A 17,703-nucleotide genomic window follows, 5' to 3' on the forward strand; every position below is an offset into this window, starting at 1 on the left:
GCCACCCAGCTTCTGCCCACCACCTGGCCCCAAAGCCAAGGCTGCCTATTTTAGGTTGCTATTATAGCAGCACCCACGACCAGAACAAATTCTGTTCTGGCTGTCTGTCGCAGCATAACAAAATATCCCAAAGCTTAGTGGCTTAAAATGGCCATTTTTTTTCCCATTGTTATTTCTAATGGTTCCAAGTGTTAGACTTAATTAGCATGGTTCTTACGTTGAATTCCTTATATGGCCACATTCAGGTGGAAGCTGATGCCAGAGTTGCTGATTGGAGGTTCAGTTACATTTGTTAAAATGCATAAATCTGAAGCATACAGGTCAATAAATGTTCCCATGTGTGTACATCTACACAGTCACCACCCAGATCAAGACATAGAACAGCTCCATCCTATAAGGTCCTCTTGGGTCTTCCCAGTCAATACCACCTCCCCTCTTCTCACCTGGGATAATCTTGCTGATTTCTGTCCACCATAGATCAATTGTTCCTGGTCTTCAAAACTTCATGTAAATGGACTCCTACAGTATTAGCTATTTATTGTGTTTCTGGCTTCTTTTGTTCAACTTAATGTCTGAGAGTCATCCAGGTTTTGCATATAATTATTTTTCTATTGTTTGAGGTACTTCATTTTGTGAATATAGTACAGCGTATTTATTCGTTCTCCTGTAGGTATACATTTAAGTTGTTTCCACTTTGGAGCTATTTGACATGAAACTGCTGTGAACATTTTGTACATGTCTTTTGGTGGGCACAGTACTCACTTCTCTTGGGTATATACGTGGAAGTGGAATTGCTAGGTTGTAGAGTGTTATTGACTAATTTAACAAAATGCTGAAAAGTTTTCATGTGGTTGAACCATTTAATGTTCCTTCTAAAATATATGAGCTGTCACTTACTCTACATTCTCTTCAACACTTGGTATTCAGTTTGTCATTCTGGTTGGTACCGTGGTATTATTCTGCATTTCCCCGATGAATAATGATGTGACAACCTTCTCATATGCTTGTCGGTCATTTGGAATCCTCTTTTGTGAAGTATTTTGTCAATTAAAAAAATTGGATTGTTAGTCTCTTAATTATTTTTAGGAGTTCTTCTGTATTCTGATATGAATCATTTGCTAAATGTACATATTATGAGTATATTTTTTCAGGCTGCAGCTTACTGTTTCTCTTTCTTAATGATGTGTTGCAACCAACAGTTCTCGTGTTTAACAAAGTCCTGTTTTGCTTTTTTTTTTTCCTTTCTGGTTAGTGCTTTCATGCTGTGTTTAAGAAATCTTTGCCTATTTTGGAGTCATGAAAATATTCTTCTTTGTTCCATTCTAGAAGCTTGGTTGAATTTGTTTTCAGACTTAAGGACATGATCTACCTTGAATTCATTTTTAGGTTCTGTGCAGTAGAGGGATCAAGGTTCATTTTTTCCACAGGGTTAGCCAGGAACTTCAATACCATTTATTAATACAGTAGAGTCTTTGTCCTAAACTGTATAATCATATGCATATAATAGTCATTATGTATTTCTGGATATTTATTCTATTCTTTTGTCCCTTTGTTGTCTGTCCTCGCACTAACACCACACTGCTTTGATTACTGTACTTATTTTAACTATATTTTAAGTCTTAATATCAGTTTAATTTTAAGTTTTTCAGGATTATTTTGGCTATTCTAGATTCTTTGTGTTTCCATATAAATTTTATATGATGCTTATCAAGTTTCTAAAAAATAACTGCTGGAATTTTTATTGGAATGTCCTTCACTCTATAGATTAATTTGTAGATAATTTACATCTTAACCACATTGAGTTATGAACATGGAAATTTTGTCAGTTCATTTAGTTCTTTATTTTCCTTCAGCAATATTTTGTAATTTCTATTTTAGAAGTCTTGCACATTTTTCATCAGGTTTATGCCTAGATATTTGATTTTTTTAATTGAAATGACAGAGAAACAGATAAAAAAGGTGCTCATCATTATTAGTCATCAAAGAAATGAAAATTAGGGCTGCAGTGAGGTATAATTACATGTCCACTAGAATGTCCCCCTCCACACACACACTCCCCATGGCCAACAAAACAAAACAAAAACAAAAATAAAACCCTGAAAACACTAGAACTCGGCAAGAATGTGGAGAAATTCTAACTCCCATTGCCTGTGTGCAAAATGGTACAGCTACTTTGTAAAAACAGTTTGGCAGTTTCTTACAGTTAAACATATGCTTAACTGTGTGACCCATCAATTTCACTCCTAGTTATTTACCCAAGAAAAATAAAAACACATGTCTATACAGAGACTTTGAATGTCCATAGAAGCTTTATTTATTGTGGCAAAAAAATGGAAACAACAGAGAGTCTCATCAGCTAGTGAACAGATAAGCATAACCTTGATATGTAATGGACTACTCCTCAGCAATAAAAAGGAATGGAGTACTGATACATGCAACAAGAAGGAATAATCTCAAAGGTTTTATGCTAAACCAAAGAAGTCAGTCAGAGGCCACATGTGGTATGATTCCATTATATGAAATTTTAGACATGGTAAAACTATAGTGATAGGAAAGACAATTAGGGGTCCTGGGGACAGGGATAGGGGGTGACTACAGAGGATCTGGAGGGAACTTTTTGATCTGATGGAAATATCCTATGTCTTGATTATGGTGGAGATTACATGACTGTATACATCTGTCAAAAATCATTAAGAATCATGTACTCAAAACTGGTGAATTTTATTGCATATAAATTATACCTAAATAAAGCCATTTTGTAGTAAAACATATATAACATAAAATTTACTATTTTAACCCTTTTTAACCATATGGGTCAGTTGTGTTAAATACATTTATATTGTTTTGCAGTTATCACCACCATCCATTTCCAGAACTCTTCTCATCTTGCAGAACTGAAACTCTCTAGAACCTTTTCATCATTGCATAATGAATCTCTGAACCCCTTAAACAATGACTCCCCGTTCCCACCTCCCCCAGCTTCTGATAACCACCATTTTACTTTCTGTCTCTATGAATTTGGGTATTCTAGGTAACTCATGTAAGTGGAACCATACAGTATTTGACCTTCATCAAGCTAATTTTTTTAAAAGTCTACTTTGATATTAATATTGGCAAAACTGCTTTCTTATGTTAGGGCTTGTGTGATATATCTTTTTCTGTCCTTTTATTTTCTGCCTATTTCTGTTTCTATATTGAATGTGCATTTCTTGAAAACTAGAATATTGTTGGGTCTTATTTTTTTGTTCAGTCTGATCATTTGTGTCCTTTTTTTTTTTCTGTACCCCTTCTGTGTGTCTCACAGTCCTTCAACAGAGATCCAGTTCTGGTTAATCACCAGGCAGTAGAGGGTGTACATGCGGGGCAGATTCTCATTCACATCAGGCCACCTCAGGTGCCATTGGCCCGTCCAGTATCAACAGACTGTGGCTTGGTGCCAGGTCCTGTCAACTGTAGCCAGAGTAGTGGGGTAGGTGATACTGAGCATAGTGCAGAAACAGTCCATCGTGTGGGGCCATTTTTCTCAGAAATAGAACTGTTGCCTTTCTGTGGAAGGTCATGCAGGAGGGCATATTATTCCCAGTAAGAAGGAAATTCCAAAGTTTCTGAGTCTTTGATTCTGGGGTGAGATGACCTCCACTTATGTTCAAGCCAAGGTGGGTGAACGTTTGGATGTATATTGGTTACTGACTGTATGGAAAACTGATAGTAAATAAATAGAGACATCTTGTTGTTACACTACTTGAAACTCTTCCCACCTGTATTCGGGAACATGTCTATCAACTGGTTCTCTATCTTTCTTACTTTCCTTAAATTTTTTCATTCTAGAATTTCATACAATAAAACTCATACTTTTTCAACAAATGTGCAGAACTGTATTATCATCACAACATTCAAGTTACAGAGCAACTTCATTACCCAAAAAATTTCTGTTATGCTACCTCTTTAGAGTCAAACCCTTTCTCCCTTGATCAAACCATTGATTTGTTCTCCATCCTGAAAATTTTGCCATATAAACAGAATCATCACTGTATATAATCTTTTGAGACTCGTTTCTTTCCCTCAGGCTAATAGGTATATTAATGGTAGTCTCCTTTTATTATTGAGCAGTATTCCATTGTATGGACATAACACAGATTCCTTAGGTGAGGGACATTTGGATTGCTTCCAAATTTAGGCAATTATGAATAAAGCTGTTATAAATGGTTATGTACAGGTTTTTGTATGAATATAGTTTTTCATTTTACTTGGGTAAATATGTAGGAGTGTGATTTCAGGGTCCTATGGTAAATTTATGTTTATCTTTAGAAGAAAAATCATGGAATAGAAGGGAGTGGCTTCTCTTGTTTTTTTATTCTAATAACCCACTTGGAGAACTTATGCTTCCTGTTGCCACAACCTTGGATTCAGTGGATTTCCAAACCAAACTTGTCTTTGCAGACATATAAGATATCAAAACATTTAGCCCTGTGCAGGGAGAGTCCTGACAGTGCACTCAAAGGGTTTAACTCTAGGGAATCTAGAGAAGAAAATATTTGCAGAGGTGTGGGTCCAGTTGAGGTAACTAAGAAAGGAATGTAGAGTATCCAGGGATTACCAACCTCAGGCTCCCTTACCTTCCACCCCTAGGCCCAAACAGGTGAGGAGAAAGTGTTCCAGAACTTAGAGCTTGAAGTGTGGAAGAGAGGCTGTAACTGGAGATTACAGCCAGAGACAGAATAAACCCAAGGCAAGGAAGAAGTAGGAAAGGAGGGAGTAAATACCCTGACCACTCTCTTCTCCTACCCTTGGGATCCTTTTGGAACCTCTCCTTAGTCAAACCCAACTAGAACTCAAGGCAAGTAAGCCTGGTGACGGAGTCCATAGAAGTCGACTTTGGGGAACACAGAGCAGAGCAGAGAAGGGAGGCAGATATCCCAGGATGGGGTGGCTCAGGTTGGTAAATGGAGAAAAACCAACACAGCCCAATCCCTTTGCTACTTGGTGTCCACTTTTGTCCTTTGCTTGCATGAAGTTATTTATTTCCTCACACAAAGTCCCATCAGCCAATGTATCATTTATATCAGTTCAGTCTCAGCAAAAATTAAAATGTGACATTAGCCACCATCAGTGTTCTTCATGTATTCAGAGAAAAGAAATAATTCAGTGTTAACAGTTCCAGCCCCAGGCTCTGTAGATGGACACAAAGCCTAAGTTAATAAATCAGAGCTTCCTTCCTCCACCACCCATTCCATATTCTCCTTGTCCCTCCAATATCTCAGATGGAAAGAGCATTTCATTTGGTGAATGCATTAGTTTCATAGAGTGCCTAACAAAGCACTGTAACAGAGTGGCTTAAAACAACAGACATGTATTGTTTTGCAGTTCTGGAGGCCAGACGTTTAAATTAAGGCATTGGTGAGCTATGCTCCCTCTGGAACCTGTGGGTGAGTCCTTCTTCCACTCTTCCCAGCTAGCAGTGGTTTGTCAACCATTGCTGGCGATGCTCAGCTTGTTGATGCCTCCACCCCAGCCCTCACATGGCCTTCTCCCTGTGTGGCTTTGCATCATCTTCCCTCTATATGTGTCTGTTTCTGTCCAAATTCCCCCCTTTTATAAGGACACCAGTCATATTGGATTAGAGCCCACTCTAATGACCAAATCTTAAGATGATCACCTCTGTAAAGGCCCCGTTTCCCCAAAAGTCCGCATTCTGGTGTCCTGGGGTTAGGACTTCAATGTGCCTTTCTTGAGGGACACCATTAAACTCATAACAGTGGATGACCCAAATTGTCTTCCCACAGGATCCAAGCTCTTCATGATCCTCTCCTCTTTAGGTTACCAGGGTTTCCCCACTGACTATCACTGTTAGATGTGGAAATGCTTAAGGCTCCTCACTGATTCCAGACACAGCCCTTCTTATTCCGTTGTTTAACAGCAGCACAATCCTTCTCAATAATTTGGGTCAGTCATCCTGGCCAGAAGAGCAAGTCATTCTTTGCCTTTTGGTTAACTAGCATAGGGGACCCCAAATGGGCCAGGGACAGTTGCAAATCCCAACAGAAGTATGTCTGGGATTTTTGGTGAAAGCATTCTTTCCTTGGGAACTAAGGTACCTTACTGAGAGATTACAAAACTTTATGGATAAAGAAAAGATCCTAAGTCTCCTCAGAGAGAAAGCCATAGACATAGGACTAGGTATCAGAATGGAATGACATTTTCAATGGAACACTAAAAAACAGAAGACAAAACAATGCCTTAAAAATATTAAGCCTAAATGGGGCTCCTGGGTGGCTCAGTCAATTAAGTGTCTGATTCTTGATTTCAGCTCAGGTCATGACCTCATGGTTTGTGGGATCAAGCCCCTCATCAGACTCCATGCTGGCAATGCAGAGGTTCTTGGGGTTCTCACTCTCTTCCTGTCTCTCCTCTGCTCTCTTTCTCAAAATAAATAAACTTAAAAAAAAAAAAAAAGTGAAACCTAGAAGTCTATACCCAGCTAAAGCAGACTTGCTTCTGGGATTCTCCCATTCAGTTTTCAGCTTCCCCAGGTCTGCCAAGGCAATTGTTCATCTACTTTACAGATTCTTAACTATATAGCTTTCATCTCTCCTCCTTTCCCCCTTGACCTTGTAGATTTTTGCTTTTATAAAAATTCTGTTATTTTAGTGTGGCTTGGGGAAGGAGCCATTTAAGTGGAATTTCTGTAGTTTTTATAATGAAAATTGCTGGGAAGCATTGCTCTGTGGCCTTGATATTTAGGTGCTTTCAGGTAGCCAGATCACCAGGTACAGGTAGAGATTCAGTACCTTCAATAGCCTGAAACTAGTATTGCAGGATGAAATATGATTTTTTTAATTAAAACTTTATTTTTAAAACAGCTTTAGGTTTGCAGCAAAATTGAGAGGGAGGTACAGATTTCGCATATACTTCTGGCCCCTACACATGCATAGTGTGCCCCATCACAACAGCACCCCACAGAGTGATGTATTTGTTACATCGATGAGCCAATATTGACACATCACAGTCACCCAAAGTCCCTCATTTACATTAGGGTTCTCTCTTGGTGATATATATTCTATGGGTTGGGCAAATGTATAATGACATGTGTTCAGCATTATGATATCATAGAGAGTTATTTCCATTGCCTTAAAAATATTCTTTACATAAGTAATTAATTTTAAAAATAAGACTGTTTTGTTAACATGGAAATATACTAAAATTTGATTCCTTAGTTCCAAACTAAAAGTTTTCTTCACTTCCTTTTCCCACTTTATGTCAGACAAATGTACCAATGTTTCACTTATTAAGTGGCCTCCCTTGATATAACATATTTAAGCTTCTCTGAAAAGTCAAAAAGGGTCAAATGATTATAGTATTTTCATCATCACATCATTTCTTGCTCCCTTTCCCACCCCACCCTCCCCCACCATCCGTGTCTCTTTTATGTTAGGGAGATAATTTCCAGTGTGCCATTTTATGTGCTCTGTCGTGACATGTATTACAATTTTGACTGAAAAACTCAATGTGGAACCAACAAAGTGGACATAGAGATGCTTTAGATAGCAACTTCTACCTCTCCTATGCAGGCCCTCGTTAAACTCTAATAATGGAATTGTATCTTTTTTCATCTGTCCCCCACCAGAGGACAATGGTGAACTGTCCCTACGGATGGCACAGATAGGATTGTTTTGCTCACTCTTGCTACCCTGGCAACAATGCCAGACCACAGTGGGAACTCAATCAGTGAATAAGCTGCTATTTGAGACTTTGAGTATAGTTGACACACAATGTGACATGAGTTTCAGGTGTACTACATAGTGATTGCACAAGTTTAGACTTCATGCTAAGCTCACCACAAGGGTGGCTACCATCTAGCCAATACATTGTTATTACAATATCATTGACTATATTCCTTAACGGTGCATCTTATTCCTATGACTTATTCATTCCACAACTTGAAACCTGTATCTCCCATTCCCCTTCACCCATTTTGCTGTTTGTGAGATTTTTATACAAGCATTCTGAACAGCGCAAGTGTGTCTCTTTGGCCAGCATTCTGATTGCCTGGTCAGGACGTGGGGGAGGCAGGGTGCCATCACTGGCCATGAGCTACTCTCCCTGTAGTGAGGAGGCCACATTCAGTTACTGCTTTCTCAGAGATAATGGAAGTTTCCCTTAGAAGCCTGAAGTAAGTCAAAGACATGAAACATTTTTAAGCTGGAAGAAATCATGATCTACATTGGCTACATAAAGCAGCAGCTGAGTATAGGGCTTCCTTCTTTTTTTTAAATTATTTATTTATTTTTAATTTTATTTTTTATTTTTCAAAATTTACATCCAAATTAGTTAGCATATAGTGCAACAATTATTTCAGGAGTACATTCCTTAGTGCCCCTTACCCATTTAGCCCTTCCCCCCTCCCGCAACCCCTCCAGTAACCCTCAGTTTGTTCTCCATATTTATGAGTCTCTTCTGTTTTGTCCCCCTCCCTGCTTTTATATTATTTTTGTTTCCCTTCCCTTATGTTCATCTGTTTTGTTTCTTGAAGTCCTCATATGAGTGAGGTCATATGATTTTTGTCTTTCTCTGGCTAATTTCACTTAGCATAATACCGTCCAGTTCCATTCACACAGTTGCAAATGGCAAGATTTCATTCTTTTTGGTTGCCGTGTAATACTCCATTGTGTGTGTGTGTATATATATATATATATATATATATATATATATATATATACACACCACATCTTCTTTATCCATTCATCCATTGATGGACATTTGGGCTCTTTCCATACTTTGGCTATTGTTGATAGTGCTGCTATAAACATGGGGGTGCATGTGTCCTTTTGAAACACCTGTATGCTGTGGATAAATGCCTAGTAGTGTAATTGCTGGATTGTAGGGTAGTTCTATTTTTAGTTTTTTGAGGAACCTCCATACTTTTTTCCAGAGTGGTTATACCAGCTTGCATTCCCATGGATGAAATATGATTTTTAATCTTCAGAATAAGTGATCAGGGTTTCTTCAGGAGACCAGACTGAGCTGTAGACCTCTCAACCAGCATGGCTGTATTCTTTGCCAGCACTTGATATTCTTTACTCTTTAGAGAAATAAATTGATGAAATGGTATGAGATATATTTTTCCCCAACTTTTTCTTTTGAAAAATTCAAATCTACAGAAAGTTAAAGTGCAGTACACTGAACATCCATGTATCTTTCATCTAGATTCATCAATTTTTAACATTTTGCCAGTTTGCCTTATCTTTCTCTTACATGTATGCATGTGTGTATAAGAAAGACAAAACAATACATATATTTCATGTGTATGTTATAATATATAGAGATGAGGCATGTAGATGGTAGTTATAGTTGGTTTTTGCTAAACTAAGTAAGCAGTAGACATAATGACATTCCCTTCATAGGACATAGTTAAAAAAATTTTTTTTAAGTGTTTACTTATTATTGAGAGACAGAGACAGAGCATGAGCGTGGGAGGGGCAGAGAGAGGAGGAGACACAGAATCCAAAGCAGGCTCCAGGCTCCGAGCTGTCAGCACAGAGCCCAACGCGGGGCTCAAACTCACAAACTGCGAGATCATGACCTAAGCCGAAGTTGGACTCTTAACCAACTGAGCCACCCAGGCACCCCTAAGACATACTTTAAAATCATTCCCAAATACATGAATTGCTAACATGAGTAGCATTGTACCCAGAGTGGTTTAAAAATCGATTCATCATCATCTCTGAGCCAAGCTTTAAACTAGTCTCTAGTAAAAACAAATAAGCAAACACACCAACAGTTCTTCAATTTTGGGGACCTTGTTTAATCTGAATATATAGCGGTATCTGACATAGCCACAAAATAATTAGTGCTATTTGTAATAACCTATACTTTTGTTAAAACTTTCTCATTTAGTAAAAATGAAGGCTAGGTAAAGCAGCTTACTGAATGGCTGACACCCAGCTATCCACGAGTGGCTGAAAAGATGCTCTGCCAAAGAGTAACAAATAGCATCCTTTTAAGTGTTAGTAATTTTAAAATGTCATGTTTCAGACTTTTTTAATTGTGAAAAATATTTTTTTTTACTTCATTAAAATATGGTGGTCTAGATTTGTACCAGGTATTTCTTAAGTGATTAACAGAGGTTAAGAACCTAGGAAACCAGCAACAAAGGTCATCTGATTGCTATCTGAAGAAACAAAAATTAAAATAAGTACTTCGGTTGACTCTCTTTTCCTGTCCTCAGTGATTGAAGTAGGGAAGCCATTTACAGGGAGGGAGGGAGAAAAGCCAGTTCATGACTTTATAGATTTCAAACACTTCATATGATAAAAATTAAAATTCTCAGCTTCATTTCTATTTAAAACTAAATAGATCAGAGGCACCTGTGTGACTCAGTCAGTTAAGCAACCAATCTGAATTTCAGCTCAGGTTATGATCTCAGTTTGTGGGATCAAGCCCCGTGTTGGGCTCTGCACTGACAGCCTGGAACCTGCTTGGGATTCTCTCTCTCTCTGCTCCTCCCCTGCTCATTCTCTCTCTCTCTCTCTCTCTCTCTCTCTCAAAATAAGTAAATAAACTTTAAAAAATAATGATAAAACTAAATAGATCAAAAGTAAATTTGCATGCAATGTAGCATTCAGGCTTATTGAGTTATGAAATTATTTTACCTCTTCAGTATAGAAAAAATCCTGCTGTTTATCTAGAATATAGCAGGATTTGGGAGTTTGTAGTTATAGAAAGCTTATGTATACATAATAATATAATATATAATAGTATATAATACATATAATAGATGTTATATGTAATTATATATAATTTCAATTACTAATTTTCAAAGAATTAAAACATGGACTATATGCAGTTGTATAATATAAAATAAAGATACTTAATATGAAAATTATACTGAGAGTACATTAATCTAACCTTCATGACCCAGAGAGTACGACACCTAAAACTGAGGGCACCTTAACCAGGAATTAATATAAGATGCAATCCCAGGGGCGCCTGGGTGGCTCAGTCAGTTGAGCGTCTGGCTTTGGCTCAGGTCGTGATCTCCTGGTTCGTGAGTTCGAGCCCCACGTCGGGCTCTGTGCTGACAGCTGGGAGCCTGGAGCCTGCTTAGGATTCTGTGTCTCCCTCTCTCTCTTTGCTCCTCCCCAGCTTGCACTCTGCCTCTCCCTCTCTCAAAAATAAATAATAAACATTAAAAAAAAAAAGATGTAATCCTAAGTTAAAAATATTTGCACCTGGTGTTACTTCGTGTGGAATTGTGATCTGTCGTGCCACATTTTAACATTCAACGCATTTATCTTAAAGGAGGAATATCACCAACGTAACTTCACAGAGGTGCTCTCTCCCAACATGTACAACAGCAGGCTTTGGGAAACCTCAGGCCACTGGCAGCATTACAGTGAGAACATGTTTACCTTTGATGTTGAAAAGGACACTTTTGCCCTTAAGCCCATGAACTGTCCAGGGCATTGGTGAGTATTAAAAGTGAAGCAAATCTGGGGTGCCTGGGTGGCTTAGTCGGTTAAGCATCTGACTTCAGCTCAGGTAATGATCTCACAGTTCATGGGTTCAAGTTCCGCATCAGGCTCTGTGCTCACAGCTCAGAGCCTGGAGCCTGCTTTGGATTCTGTGTCTTCCTCTCTCTCTCTCTGCCCCTCCCCTGCTTGCACTCTCTCTCTCTCTGTTTCTCAAAAATAAATAAAAATGTTGAAAAAACAATTAGGTTCAGTGCCAAAATAATGGCACATTCCAGATGTTCTTGGAGCCTGAGGGCAGACTGCCCAGCCCTGCCTACAGAAGTGTCCAAGAGGGCTTCACTTAAGAAGTAGCCTTTGAGGGGGCGCCTGGGTGGCTCAGTCGGTTGAGCATCCCACTTTGGCTCAGGTCATGCTCTCATGTTTTGTGAGTTTGAGCCCCGCATTGGGCTCCACACTGACAGTGCGGAGCTTGCTTGGGATTCTCTCTCTCCCTCTCTCTCTCTGCCCCTTCCCTACTCACTCTCTTTGTCTTTCTCCACATGAATAAACTTACACACAAAAAAGTAGACTTTGAAGTAAATTGTACACAGTAAGTGGAAATTCATTGGGTGAATAAGAATATGGAACAGAATTTCTGGAAGAGAGGACAGACAGGGTCCTTTCTCAGAGTACTGCAGTGATATAAATTCAAGGTTCAATAATTCCTAGAATTTGTTTTTAAACTGGTGATCTAAGAACCAGAATAAGGTGTTTACAAGTCTTGAGGCGTCATTGTAACTTATTATTTAGATAATTACTTAATCTTTGCCGTGCTAAGTACAAGCTATGTGTCGTTGCATCTTTTCTAGTTTAATGTTTGCCCATCGTCCGCGATCATGGAGGGAAATGCCTATAAGATTTGCTGATTTTGGAGTTCTTCATAGGAATGAATTGTCGGGAACTTTAAGTGGCTTGACTCGAGTTAGACGCTTCCAGCAGGATGATGCCCACATCTTCTGCACAGTAGAGCAGGTAAACAGTAATACAGGATGAAGCATGGTTGGCATAAATTCAGTGTGTTGCCTTGGACACATCTCTTAGTTTCAGAGTCGCTGTAAAATAAGATCTTTGGTCTTGTCTCTGAAGTCTCCTTCAGATCTAACATTTTGCGATCCTCTAATTTGGGTAACAGATCAGTAATCTCTAGTCATGAAATGTATTATTTTTTTCTTTAAAGTTTCCTCCAGTTTTATTAACTTAAATACACTAAGTGGAATATTTTAAGGGATTTGGTAGAATTTTGTGGTTTTTTGTTTGTTTTTCAACATTGTGTGGAAGTGAGAGTTTACTTTTTCAGGTTTTTAGGTCACTTCAAGTAAAAATTGTCATGAAAAAGGCCACTATCAAATGATTTGACCTAATTGACATTCATAGAACACTTCAACCAATAACAGCAGAGTATACATTCTTTGAAAATGCACACAAATTACCAAGATAGACCATATTCTGGGACTAAATAAATTCTCAACAAAGTTAAAGGGATTCAATTCACACAAAATATGTTCTCTGGTCACAGGAGAATTAAAGTAGACATCAGTAACAGAGAGCTATCTGGAAAATCCTCAAATATTTAGAAAGTAAATAACACACTTCTAAATAATACATGGATCAAAGAAGAGATCAAAGAGGAAATTAGAAAGTATTATATATCAAATGAAATGAAATACAATACATCAAAATTTATGGGATGCCATTAAAATGATACTTGGAGGGACATTTGTAGCACTAAATGCCTATATCAGAAATATGTATATCAATGACATCAGCTTCCATTTAATAAACTAAAAAAAAACAACAAAAAAACCCAAATTACATCAGAAGTAAATATTAGAAAATAACACAGAAATCAGTGAAATATAAAAAAAGAAAAACAATGAAAATATCAGTAAAAACCAAAGTCTATTTCTCGGAGAAGATCAATAAAATTTATAAACTTTTAGACTGATCAGAAGAAAAAGAGAAGGTACAAATTAAAAATACTAGAAATGAGAGACATGGCATTATTTCAGGTTCTATAGATAGTAAAAGAATACCAAGGCAATATTATGAACAATTTTATACCAGTAAATTTGACAATTTAGATAAAATGGACAAATTTCCTTGAAAGACAAACTACCAAACTTCATTCAAGAAGTAGATAATCTGACTAGCCCTGTGTCTATTAAAGAAGTTGAATTGGAACTGAACAGGCTTTGCACAAAGAAAACTTCAAGCCATTATGGAATCACTGGTGAATTCTACCAAGCACTGGAAGAAAAAATAATACCTATTTTTCACATTCTTGCTGGACGTTAACAAAGACCTCCCACACACCTTATAGTATCAGTGGAGTATCATGTGGGCATAGACTTCCACCCTCATCTGGCAGTAACAAGGTGCCTCCCTGCTTGAGTGGTGTCAGGGAAGGTCTAGTGGAAAGATAGGACTTTTACTACCACCCCACAGTAATGAGGCCACGAACTCAATGTGGTCAGTAATGGCCACAGTAACAAGATACTCCTCCCTGACAAGGTGTTATCAGAGGAAACCTAGTGGAGTACCAGAAATCCCACTGTCACCAGCAGTCATGGCCCCCCAGTGGGAAACCTAGATCATCTATTCCCACTTTGCAGTAACCAGGAAGTACTTCATCCTCTAGTTGGAGTGAAGTCTGTGGAAGCCAGCTAAAACAGAAGGTTTAAATAAAATTAAAGGTCTTATACTGCCCAAACTTTAAATTTTATAAATCAAAAGTCAAACATCATGCCAAGAACTGGGAAAATCTCAACTTAATGAAAATGGACAATCTATGAACACTAATGTGGAGATGACAAGGATATTAGCATTATCTCACTAAGATATCTCGTTTAAAGGAGCCATCATAAGAATGCCTTAGCAAGCAATTACAGACACACTTGAAACAAATGATAAAAAAGTTTCAACAAAGAAATAGAAAATCTCAGGAAAGAAATAAGAGATCTAAAGAAGAACCAAATGTAAATCTTAGAAGTGAAAAACATAATAACTGAAATAAAATAGTAGATGGATTCATGAGCAGAATGGAGGGGAGAGAGAAAAAAAATCCGTGAACTTGAAAACAACCATGGACATTACCTAGTTTGAACAACAAAGAGAAGAGACTGAAATAAAAATGAACAAAATTTCAGAGACTAGTGGAACTAAAACAAAATGCCTAATATTTATGTTACCAGAGTTCTGGAAGAAGAGGGGAATAAGGATGTAGGTGAAACGTACTCAAAGACATAATGGCTGAAACTTCCAACTTTGGCAAAAGACATAAGCCTACAGATTCAAGAAGCTGAGAAAACTCCCAAAAGGATAAACCCAAAGAAATCCACACCAAGGCACATCATAGCCAAATTTCTGAAAACTAATGATAAAGAAAATGTTTGAAAGCAATGGGAGAGTGATCAACATTATCTTTAAGAAAAATTTTTTTTGCACAAAAGGAAATTTTTCATCAAAAACCATGGATGTTAGAAGGAAGTGAACAACACTTTTTAAATGCTGAAAGAACTGTCAACCCAGAATTCTATATCCATAAAAAATACCCTTCAGGAATGAAGGGGAAATCAAAACCTACCTTAAAATAATGGCTCTAGGAAGTACTCTAAGAAAGATAAATATATTTCCCTTTGCCTTTCGAGTTTTCTAAATTATGCTTGATGGTTGAAGCAAAGATTATAACACTGTCTGATATGGTTCTCAGCATATGTATGAAGAAACATCTAAGAAAATTATACTATAAATGGAGTAAAGGGACGTAAGGTTTGGGTACTTGAAGTGATAAAATGATGACATCAGTAAACTGTTATGTAATATCTAGAGAAACCACTGGGGGAAAAATATACACAGATAGATATATGCTAAAAATAGATAAATAAAAATGGAATTCTAAAAAATACTAAATTAGGCGATAGAAAGGCAGGAAAAAGAAAAGAAAAATGAATAATAAGACAGTACAAGAAGGAAACAATATAAACAACAAAAAAGACAAACTTAAGTCCTAACATATTAAATGTAGATGGTTAAAATAATCTATTAAAATGGAAATATAATTTCAAAATTTGTGGGGCACAGCAAAAACAGTGCTAAAAAGTTAATAGCATTAAATACATGTATTATAAAAGAAGAAAAGTCTCAAATCAATATCTAGACTCCCACTGCAAGACCTAGAAAAAAGGAAGGGCAAAATAAACCCAAAATAAGAAGGAATAAATCAATAAAGACAAGACCAGAAATCAATGAAATTGAAAACAGAAAAACAATGGAAAAATTAATGAGTTAAAAAACTTTTTTAAAAAAGATTAACAAAATTGGCAAACTTCCTTCAAGACAAAGAAAGAAAAAAACTGGGAAGACAGAAATTACCAATATCAGGAATCAATAGGGGATATCACTAAAGACCTTGAAGACATCAAAAGCATAATAAATGAATGTAATAAACTACTCTACATAAATCAGCTCGACAACTTAGTTGAAATGAGCTTACTCCTTAAAAAGTACAAACTACCATAAAATCACCTGATAGAAATAGATCATTTGAAAAGCTTTGTCACTATTAAAGAAATTGAATTTATAATTTTAAAACTTCCCCAAAAGAAATCTCTAGGCTCAGATTTTTTCACTGAATGCTATTGAACATTTAAAGAAGAATTAGTACCAATTCTGTATACTCTGTTCTGAAATAGAAGAGAAAATACTTCCTAGTTAATTTTATGAAGCTACTTTTAACCAATACCAAAACCAGACAAAACTACAGACTAGTATCCCACATGGATACAGATGTAAAAGTCCTTAACATAATATTAGCAAATAGAATTAAACAATATATAAAAATAATTCCACATCATGAGCAATTGAGGTTTAGCCTCCAGGGATGTGAGGCTGATTCAGTGTCAGAACACCTGTCAATGTAATCCACCATATGACAGGCCCATTCATGGGAATGTAAAATGGTACAATCACTTTCAAAAAGAGTTCACTAGTTTCTTAAAAAGTTAAATGCACACCTCCTGTATGACCCAGCCATCTCACTCCTTTTTTTTTTTCCCCAAGAGAAAAAGAAAGCACACATCCCTACAAAGACTTGAGCACAAACATTTATTGCAGCTTTATCTGAAATAGCCACAATATAGGAATAACCCTAATGCCCAATAATAGGTGGAAATAAAAAGAAACTGTGGTACAATGGAAAACTACTAAACAAGAAGGAATGATGTAGGGGCACCTGGGTGACTCAGTCAGTTAAGTGTCTGGCTCTTGATTTTGGTTCAGGTCATTGTCTCATTGTTCCTGAGATTCAGCCCTGCATTGGGCTCTGTGCTGACAACAGAGCCTGCTTGGGATATTCCCTCCCTCTCTCTCTCTGTCTCTCTCAAAATAAATAAATAAACTTAAAAAAAAAAAGGAATGATTTATTGATACTTATAACACAAGTGTATCTATCTCCAAATAATTATTCTGAGTGAAAAAAAGCCAGACAAAAATAGAGCATCTACTGCATGATTCCATGGATAAAACATCTGAAAAATTCAAACTGATCCATAGTGACAAAACGCAGATCCTTGCCTGTCTCCTCTCTCCTAAATGTGTCTGGTTTTGGGGGCAGCTATCCCGTTTGCATTTAAATGTGCCCTCCTTTCCCCACACCCTCACAGCCCCTAGCTCTGATCTCACCACACTCTCTGGGGCCTCAGTTACTTTGTAGGCTCAGCTAGCTGCCAGTTTCACCTGCATCTCAGCTGTCCCTCTGGAGCACCAGATCTCAATCTGACAGGGCCTGGTAGACATGTCTCCCTGGCCATCACAAGCATCCTCATATTTGCCATGTGTAAAATCAGTCCCCGCTTTTGCCTTCACACCACTGCCTCACCCTTCCCTGGTCACTCATTCAGTGGATGCACCAACGTCCTGTCCACTGCCCAGGCCAGGAATCCAGGTGCCCTTTACTTTTTACTCCTCATGTCCAATTAACCATAAGCCCTATTGATAGCTCTCCCTAAATGTATTGTTAATTCCTGAGTAATTTTGTTCATCCATTCCTGAATTTCCAGCACTTGGCACAAATTCCTTGCATTCCAGCTGCTTCTCTTTGGTTCAAACTACCATCATCTCCCTCCTAAATGACCCTACCAGCTTCCCAATGTGCCTGGCTTCTAGTCTTGCCAGTCCACTTCCCATGAAAGGAACC

The 17,703-nt window shown here is 37.5% G+C and overlaps 1 protein-coding gene across 2 annotated transcripts in view; it reads left to right on the forward strand.

Moving 5' to 3' along the window:
• TARS3 (threonyl-tRNA synthetase 3) overlaps positions 1-17,703 on the forward strand; it is a 63,326-nt gene that overhangs the window by 30,882 nt on the left and 14,741 nt on the right. For both annotated transcript variants that reach the window (XM_086711388.1, XM_086711389.1), the window contains 2 exons: positions 11,299-11,465; positions 12,320-12,482. In XM_086711388.1, the coding sequence (XP_086567514.1) occupies positions 11,299-11,465; positions 12,320-12,482 (330 nt within the window). The remainder of the gene's footprint in view (positions 1-11,298; positions 11,466-12,319; positions 12,483-17,703) is intronic.

This window comes from Puma concolor, chromosome B3, assembly GCF_028749965.1.
Source record: "Puma concolor isolate L17-30 chromosome B3, mPumCon1.1.hap2, whole genome shotgun sequence".
NCBI lineage: Eukaryota > Metazoa > Chordata > Mammalia > Carnivora > Felidae > Puma > Puma concolor.